Source organism: Diadema antillarum, unplaced genomic scaffold (assembly GCF_040938485.1).
Source record: "Diadema antillarum isolate AM-2024a unplaced genomic scaffold, OU_Dant_1.0 seq00000565_RagTag, whole genome shotgun sequence".
In the NCBI taxonomy this organism is placed as follows: domain Eukaryota; kingdom Metazoa; phylum Echinodermata; class Echinoidea; order Diadematoida; family Diadematidae; genus Diadema; species Diadema antillarum.
Window position 1 is genome coordinate 1,411,913 of NW_027271504.1, and position 9,835 is coordinate 1,421,747.

General features: G+C 37.3%; 1 protein-coding gene across 1 annotated transcript; it reads left to right on the plus strand.

The window, feature by feature from the left end:
- The first annotated feature begins 2,678 nt into the window (after window positions 1-2,678).
- On the plus strand, window positions 2,679-7,073 carry LOC139735162 (complement component 1 Q subcomponent-binding protein, mitochondrial-like). The gene is made up of 5 exons (XM_071645923.1): window positions 2,679-2,979; window positions 3,877-4,018; window positions 5,275-5,362; window positions 5,935-6,159; window positions 6,788-7,073. The coding sequence occupies exons 1-5, from the start codon at window positions 2,679-2,681 to the stop codon at window positions 6,932-6,934; spliced, it is 903 nt and encodes a 300-aa protein (XP_071502024.1). The 3' UTR covers window positions 6,935-7,073.
- The last annotated feature ends 2,762 nt before the right edge of the window (window positions 7,074-9,835 follow it).

A 9,835-nucleotide genomic window follows, 5' to 3' on the forward strand; every position in this document is an offset into this window, starting at 1 on the left:
TTCATGTTTGGGATTACGACTGAAGTTACGGGATCGAATAGCTGCACGTTAAAACAGAAAGAGATAATTGCGTTGCCGAATTGATAATGAATCTCTTACCGATTATGACAAACACCTCGAGCAATTTGTGAGAGGGCCAGTTCAACGTGGAAAATGGTTTCCGGTGCATTTCTTCTATCAATGGGTCCCGGATAATAGAATTTGATCAATCTCAAATAGGATTAAACTTAGGTTTCATTCCATAGTGCGATTATTGCAAATATCAAACTGAAATTGCGATCAATCTGTAGGTCCTTTATTGTGCGGACTATTTTAACAATGACACAAGAAGTATCATGATAGGTGCCTATCTATAGTATGATTTGGTATTTTAGTATAGGCCCTACTCAGTGTATTACGAATTCAAATTTCCAGTAACCTTGAAATTGCTTTCATGACCATGATAAGTTACATATTCTGTATCTTATGATACTCTATTCATAATATGGATGCCAAGAATTACTGATAAAGGACAAATTCGGGCCAAATACAATTACACTTGTATGTGTGGATTTGTAATGCATGCAGTAGGCCTATATACAGGCGTAGAACACACCAGTGAAAGTTGAGGAAAATTGGACAATCCGTTCAAAAGTTATGCATTTTTAAAGTTTCTACGACCGTTCTTGATGTCATGTACGTACAACGACACACTGAACTATATATAGATATATATATAGATATATATTAGATATATATTTATATATAAATATATAGGGTCCTATATATATATATATATATATATATATATATATATATATATATATATATATATATATGATAAATAGATAGATAGATAAACGATTTTCAACACATTTTCATAATCATAGCAATCTGAAAGAATCACACTTGAAGACAGGGGGACAACCGTGTCAGTAACAAGTCTAAGGAATGTGTACTTTCATGAGAATGAAATTTTGTGGAATTCTGTTTATATTTTCTTTATTATCGTTTACATACGTGACGATACATCAGAAACTGTAATGAGTCTTCTCATCCAGCGATGGCTGCATTGCACAAGAAACGTTAAAGATTCATAACGTTTCAATGGATTGTTTGATTTTCCTCAAACTTTCACTGATGAATTTATACTATACAAATATTGCTGCATTCACTCAATCTATACCCATATTTAGGGAAACTTGTCCAATTGCAAATTTCATGACACTAAAATTTGCCAATGATTTTTTTTTCAACTTTCTATGAATGATTTAGAATCAATAACAACTTTTGAGAGCTCGAGAGTGAGTCAGCTAATCAAAGTATTAACCGCTCTGATTTGAGCTCCTCCTTTCGTTATTATTAACTATCACAATAACCTATGCCGTGGCCTTATGTTGAATGCCATGAGCCATAATAATGCCTTTATATTGACCTTCATTGTCGTGGAATGTAGGCCTACCCTATCTATTTTCACTGTATTTCCAAAGAGATCAATGTAAGTATATCTCTTGGTATACTATGCCTTTAGGCCTATAAAAGTACTCCTATATGGCGTTGATATCAGTAGTATACAGACCTTGACTGATACCCGCGGTCTGCGGGCTTGATGTGAAGGAAAGCATGCTTTTACTTTTAGGAATTGACAATTGATTGATTGATTGATTGATTGATTGATTAATTGATTTGAGTATATTTCCACTTGTGTTCACAAAAACAAGAAACAAATACAGTATACGATTGAGTCACATCGATTCTATACAACATTTTTTTAGGTACTCAAATCAAAACGTATGATAATATGAAAACATAATACATTTGCAACGATAGTAAATAAGAAAAAGTCAGGAGAGAAAGCGGAGGAGCCCTCCTAAATCAAAAGCACAACTTTCATTACCTATAGGCCCTATAAGCCCCCGAAAATAGTCCCCGCGCCCGATTAAATCACATCATACTGAGACCCTAAACGCATAACAAAAAACAGAGTATATACCAGAATTGTATAAAGAACAACAGCAACTAAAACTAAAGCTGAAGTTCCGCATTGAGAGAGAGAGAGGGGGGGGGGGGGATGGGAAGACAGGATACGAAATAGTCATATAGAGGGAATAGATAAGACAAGTAGAGATGAAAAAGGAAAAGAGAGAGAGAGGGGGGGGGGGGGTTCTCGAGAGGACTGGATATCAAGCTGGAGAAAACTTTTATAATAATTTGTGCCTAAATTGTGTTAATCAAAATAGACGTTTCTTTTAAACTTGCGTCCAATGAATTCCACCCAGTTTAGCCCTGTGATTGTTTTAAAAAAAGTGTTAGCAGGATAACGTTCTATTCAAAGGTATGTTTATAAAATCATATAGAGTTTAACTGAACACTGAGCTGAACAGAACTATTTTTAATGAACATTTCAGAAAATAAATCCATATCGACATTTATGACATTGTTTTCCCTATTTCGTATGGTTTTCACACATTTTGTGTAAAAATAGAATTATTTTGATTTTGTAATCATTATCCCAAGTGTGCTTGGCAAATTGCCTCTGCAATTTCGTGGAAGGTAGACACTATTTTACACATGGGATTTGTTGCGCGATCGACACACCACCACAGTACGGCCACATGTTACAGCGCTATACACCACGAAGGGGATTTTCACTTCATCTGCATCCTACAGTCACACGTGTGTAGTAGACACCGGCAAAAATGGCGTTTTCTTCAACTTCATCGAGATTGTTAGCGAATATAACGAGCCGTGCTTTGACGCAAGGAAGACAATTTAGTGTACTGAATACATCAAAGAAATTTCTGTTGCGTGAACAACACGCGTCTCGTACATTCGCACGATCCATGTGGAACCTCTCAAGTAGCCGGCGAAACTCCACGGGCAATCTAGGTGATGGCACGCCAGGTCCGCAGGCGAACGGAGTCGGCACGACGACGGTCCACTGGCCGAGTAAAACGTGTTCATGTGGTTGCGGAAGCCGGGCGAGTCTTCACACAAAAGGTGTTTGCTCTTTCCAAGGCCAAATTTAATAGATACTTCTTCTTGTCAGAAAGTCTAACCATAGCCAAGTTTAAAGAGTAATAATAGGATTGCTGAGTAATTGATCGCCCAAGGATGCGGACATACAAAATGGCCATTTAATATGCCATTATGCCTGGGTTGCAGTGGTGTAAATTGAATTAAGTTGTAGACCAGGCGATGTTAGGGACAGGGTCTAGGTTTTTGACCTTTGTTGAAAATATTATTAGAATATTGATCTTAGAATTCTACATTATTTTCAGTAATGTCTAGTGAGCCCCATGGCGTGCAGTATAACTATTGAAATTTAAATATGAAAAGTCGTCAAGGAAGATGCCAAATTATATCCAAATCTGACATCAGATGCAGATGGGAGATCTTTATTTGGTTTGATTTGTCTTGTCTTGTCTTTTTCCTTTCTTTCTTTCTTTTTTGCGAGTGGACAGTGATGTAGAGTAATCAGAATTTAGCTAGGATTAAAGGTGATGGCTAGTACCTGTAACCTGATCAGTACAGTGGGATTCAGTGGATAAGCTGGGGGATGATTGTTCCAATCCTTGTGGGATTCATTTAAGAGTACATTATATATCTATTGTTGTGTGAAAATGATTTGCTTCAGAATGGTCTCATATTCAAGTAATGTGCAGTTCAATATTTCCAGGTTAGCATGCCTGTACAGTGATGGGGCGATCGTTAACGGGCTGTTAACGATTGCTTTAGCCGCCATTTTTTTTTTTTTTTTTGCTCTCCTGAACATTTGACATTTTGTAGATACGAGATCTTGTCGCCCCAGCGACGATACATATGTACATGTATGTATATATATATATATATATATATATATATAAAATGCCTCTTTTGTTTTCTGTGTTTTTTTAGCTGATGGTGAGCTGGTAAAATTTCTGCAAGAGGAGATTAATGTAGAGCAAGGCAGTCTGACAGATGTGCCCAAGGTTCCCGACTTTGATGTCAGCATAGATGGGGCAGACATCACTCTTGCCAGGCAGCTCAATGGTGAAAGGTACATTGAGACATGTACAACTGTATCTTCTGAAAGAATGTGTTTTGGACAAATCTCAGTCTTTTCCTTGTTGATCTCTTCGATAGAAAATGCCTATGAGATTGGCATACTGTTACAGATAGAGAAATGACGGTTGATTTGTGATACAATTTTGTATGCAAAGACTGTTTGAGGTAACAAATGAAACAGTTGTGTATCATTGTCTTCAAATGGTCAAAACTGCAGTACAGATGTACCTATCATGTAATTTAGGAGCAAACAACTCCTTTTGTGGATGGTAATTCATTGCGAGTTTTGTTAATTATGTGTCTCTAGTCCTTTTGAAAAGTTTTGTGAATCAGTAGCACAGATAAATATACTTGATAGATAAAGCTGTATTTCATCATCCAGAAAAAAAAAAATCCTCTATCCTAGCCAACATACTTCAGCTTATACATGTACATATATTAAAAACTACACATATCTCTGTCAGCTAGGAAAACGAATCTAATAACAAATTGCAAGATTAATGTATACATCTAGCAGTAGCTTGCTAGTTGCTGCTTCCCAAAATAATTCCTTTTAATCGCTATTAATTACCATGTGGCCCAAGAGCTGTAGGATCTAGATGTCAGCAAAATTTGGATTTTCAAATTTCTTAGTGACATTGACAAAGTCAGACCTAATGTTCTGTGAAAATGATCATGTCAAATTTCCTTTTGCATTCAGCTTAACATTGTATAAAACGATACCTTTATAATGTAATGTGAAGTCAGCTCATCAGCAGGTTAATGAGGGTAAAGAATGTCAATTAAAGAGAGTCACTATTTTTAGTTCTTTGTGTTCCACAGTTTAAGCCCCCTTTGTGCCACGATATTCTGAGATCACAATGCATGAGCGCTTTTGAAAAACCAAAGCTGTGTAACTATTCATCAGTGTTTTTGCCAGAAATGCAGAACAAATTTGTGGAGAAAATTGCAAAGCTTGCTGTGATGTAACGGTTATGACATAGCTTTGGCTATTAATTCCCGTGAAAAGCCAGTATTCAAAACAATTGGGCTATGCCTGGTTGTATGTTTGAGAAAAATGTGTGAAGTTGACAAGCCACTGACTGAGTTTGCATGTGAATGTGGCACTTAAAAGAGTTAGTATGTTCAGGTAGAAGGGGTACTTTGTGACTTGAGTGATGCATGTACAGCTACATCCCCACCTCTATTGATGATGTAATGATACAGTGAAATAATTGCTTTGTTCTCCATCTTCTCACCCTCGTGCAGAGTGGTTGTGAAGTTCAACGTCAACCATTCAGTCGAGATGGAAGGAGGAGCCCTGGCGGAACAAGACCAGCAAGAAGCAGCACCAGAGGTAACAATCCATCCAGGTTTAGAGGCTGTAAGGCTGTAGTCCATCTTTGAGTCATCTGTGAGCAGTGCATGACCTCATTCTAGGGTACTAGGTGGTGTTACTGGGTAATAGTTTATTAGAGATTTTTGCCAGATAGGAACAGATGCTCATCTGAGGGGATACTCTGCAAAGTGTTTTTTTTTTTTTTTTTTGGTGATCTTTCAGTTGGAATAGCTACAGGTATTGTGTGTATTGAGTTGTCCAGGAGAATTGTGAGTCCATCGGTTGTGTTTATTTTCAGACATAATATGAGTAGGGATGAATGTCCATTAAAGTGACTCATTTGAATAAATTTGAATTGTGCTGGCCTTTGAGAAACAGTGTCATATGAGGAACAGCAACACTTAACCTTGTTGATTGTACATTTGTTTCCCAGACTCCAGTATCTTTAAAAGGGATATGAAGATTACTACTTGCCACTGTGCAATCGTTGTGATTTCGTGAGAACAAATTCAAAACAAGTGAAAGCCACTTACTATCTTTAAAAAAAAAAAGAAATTGTACAATTCATTTTTTTTTCCTGCCCATGTCAGATGAGGTCATATCCGGATTTCTCAGTGGAGGTCAGTAAAGAAGGCACCAACACCCTGAGGATAAGCTGCGCCTTCCAACGGGACGAAGCCCTTGAAGACCAGGAGCCCGACCCTGAGGAGGACGAGGAGCTGTTCCTGATTGACGAGGTCCTCTTCACCAGGGGTGGTGCTTCCGCAGAGGCCTCCGAAGCCGCGTATCGTGTCGGGTCAGAGGTCATGAATGGGGTGAGGCAGGAGCTTCCTTTTTCTTTTCATTCCTTCCCTTTGCTTTTCCTTGCCTAACATAGCAATATTCTTTTTGTCATTAAGGCTTCTTTTTTTCTACTCTTGCCTATAGTTATTTTCCTATCTTTCTTCCATCACTGAAGTAAATTGAACCAATTGGATAGTACACATCCTTTTGAGATACGTTTGTGATGTTTTTTTTTTCTTCATTGTGTGTTTTGAGATATGTATTCATAATAAAATATTTTATTGAATGTTTTGTATGTAATTGAAGGGTCAGATTTCCTGAAGTACTGTGATTGTTAGAACTGTGATTCTGAATGGTTTATATGCAAGTTGAAAAATTCAAGTTTCTTGATCTTGTGATGATGCATTCTAGTCTGAAGTAAAACTTTTTCTTTTCAAGTGAAGGCAGGAGTGTTAGGAATGATATTCATCAACTGTATGGATGGCCCTTGTAGAAATCATTGATAATGATTCAGCAATGTATTCAGGCTGAGGTGATTTAAAAAAGAATGGAAAGTTGTTACAGTCAGTAAATGACTTCTCCCCTTTCCCCATGACAGTAAAGAATAAAATAAAATGAAGAATATGATTTTTGATTTCTTCAATCTTTCCTGTTTACTAGGATCTGTATGACCATCTGAAGAACTACCTTGCAGACCGCGGCATTGACAACCAGTTCTCAGAGAAGCTGTCTGACCTCGCCAGTGCAGTGGAGCACCGGCAGTATATCAACTTTTTGGAGGAGCTTAATAGTTTTCTCAAACGTTGATAGAATCATCACATTGTTCCAAAGAGCAGATTCGGTCTTTTTTTCTTTTTTAATTTTGTGTTAAGCCCCATCATTCATGTGTTGAGAAAAATAACAAGATGTGTCGATTGTAATAATGCTCTGTACCAACATCTTCATAAAGGAGGTTTAAAGCAAAATGTTCAACCAGGCCTGGTGAAGTGTGAGTAGACATGCTTTATTTGGTGAAACAATAGCTGAAACTATTTTCCTGGAAGCTATTGAAAGCTTGCAACTTCCAAGGCTGAAGAAGTGCATTTGACCAGATCCATAATTACTATACAAACTGCACATTGACATGCTCACAGTGACATCCAGCTTCCAGTACACATGTGTACCAGAGTGAGTTCCATGAACCCATTTGCTGTGTGTTCGTGATACATATCACTAGAATATTCTGTGCTCATATTCCTAATGAATATGTCGACAAAGTGGCATTGTTGCAAAGCCAAGATTCAGTGTAATTGAGAGCCATTTCAGAATTCAAGAGATTCCATCACTCCCCCACCCCCAAAAGGAAACTGTTCCCCAAGGAGATTTTCATTTTGAATAACTATAAGCAATGATACCAATTCTCCAGCTCCATAGAATTTTAGCGAAATTGAAGAGATTTTGAGAAAGTCATTGTGATTCAAAAGCCATCACTAGTAGTCTGCAAGAGCAAACAGTCATGTGACTATGGTCATGTGACTTGAGTCATGTGATTAGTCATGTGACAAGTAATGTGACTGATATGATTTCCATTGTGCTTCTGTTTTGCTTCCAACATAAAATGACACTTTTACTGATTTTCTCAAATGATTTTCATGAATCTGCTGAATGCAAATTTTCATGAGAAACACCATGTCATGGCATGTTCTGAAATAAAGAAGTCAAATTCATTGTAAAGATTTTATAAAATCAAACTTCTGGTCTCTGTTGGTGAGAAAACAAATGACGAGTATGACAACATAAGCTGATTATAAAGACTGTTGTAGGATGCCTTGTTAGAGGAATTGGTGAAATTCAGATATTCATGATATTAGGCAACTTTTCTCTAATTATTCTCACCAAACTGTTCTTTTGCTTTTACTACCCTTGTCGGTAACAACACACTCTTCCTTTCTGTCTAGGCAAACATCTAGCTGATAAATCACTGAACGAAAATGAACAGGACTAATAAACTTTATGATTCCTAGCATATGCTTACTTGTAAGGAGTGGGTGCAGTGTTTTCTATTGCTCAACATTCAAACACACTTGACCTTGAGAGTGCCAATTGTACTGGATAAGCACCCATCATGTCGAAATACGATAATAATCTGTCTGTCGGGTATGTTTCATCATTAATTGGAAATGTACTAGCCTCTGTGTTGACTCGGTATTAAAGATTTAGTTCCGAGTCTTGGGCATCACTTTTAATAAAGTTGCAGTATTCCAGTCAAACAGTTATGTGCCACCTTTTGTTCTCAACTGAGTGTCAGTGTACACAGTATATCCTTTAACCTTTATAAAGGTATGAACAAATCTACATATACAGTATTTATAAATGATTGTCATTCAGTATATACACATGAACAGGATCAAAATATGATTGGTACAGAAAATCCAGTACAACTTGCGACAGCCAGTGCCTTGTGCAAACTGCAGATGACGTCATGGTAACTTAAAATCATGCTCAGATTCTAGCCGCCTACCAACACACATTACACTAGATTGCTGCCCAATCAATTGTACAAGGCTCACAAATCACACTGGCATCACTGGGCAACCTTAGCAAATAAAATTTATCAAGTTCGACTTGTCCGCTAACAACGAGTTGATCGAAGAGGGCAGGCTTCATCCATCAAAGAATGACACAATGTTTGTGCGGCACCGATTTGTCTCTCCCCGTTGCTACCTGCACAACGAAAAATAAAAATTATGACGTGGGAATGTCGAATTACTAAACATACACAGTTTCATTCTTTACTTTGAAGGGTGCAGAATTGACTACTTTCTTTTTGTGACAGATTGAGAAACTTACGTGTCGGTCCAACACTCAAACAAATAGCGTCAAGTTGGCTCTTGCCATTCGAGTCACACAAGGAAATTTACAACTCTGTACAGTGCACTCCCGTTATAACGAACACGGTTATAACGAAATTCCGGTTACATCGAGATAAAAATTCAGGCCGCAACATTATCCTACCTATGTTTTTATTGTTTATTTGTTCGGTTATATGGAAATTTCGAAATGTGGGTCCCGAGGACTTCGTTATAACTGGAGTCCATGGTATTTCTCTTTCCAAATTGTGGCATCATTCAATTTAGAATGCATGTCTTGTCTTACGCAGATCCTAAATCCAAAAAAGTACATTTGTGTGCTCATTCGAGCTGCACAAGGAATTTTGCAACACTGAATTTCTCTTTCCAAATGTGATACATACATCATTCAGTTTAGAATGCATGTTTTGTTTTACGCAGATCTTATATTAAAAAGTACATTTGTATGCTCTAGAATGCTGAAATGGAAGTAAGTTTATGAATCTTTCCATGGCCAAATCTTACGCTAGAGTTGCCAAGCAATGGCGTGAATGATGAAATGTAGGCCTTTTCATTCTGAGTGATGTTTATACAGATGTCCAAACTTTTCGTTTTGGACCTACAAAGTAACAAAAGAAAAGGGGGTTGGGCAAACGGACGGGAGAGTAGTTTGGCGTTTGTTGGCAATGTTTTGGGTTTTTTTCGTTTTTTTTTAATACACATTTCATAAAACGGACGAGAGAGTGGTTTGGCGTTTGTTGGCAATTTTTTTTTTTTAATACACCTTTTTATAAAACGAACAATACATTTCATTTGTCAAAGGAGGTATTTCTGTCAGACACACTCAAACAGAGAGACACAAAGTTTCACTTCTCACCAG

Bases quoted from the DNA above. Each gene is read 5' to 3' on its own strand.
- LOC139735162 (XM_071645923.1), top strand. From the start codon at position 2,679: ATGGCGTTTTCTTCAACTTCATCGAGATTGTTAGCGAATATAACGAGC. The intron at 5,363-5,934 runs GTAACAATCCAT...TGCCCATGTCAG, and splicing joins AGCAAGAAGCAGCACCAGAG to ATGAGGTCATATCCGGATTT. The intron at 6,160-6,787 runs GTGAGGCAGGAG...CCTGTTTACTAG, and splicing joins GGTCAGAGGTCATGAATGGG to GATCTGTATGACCATCTGAA.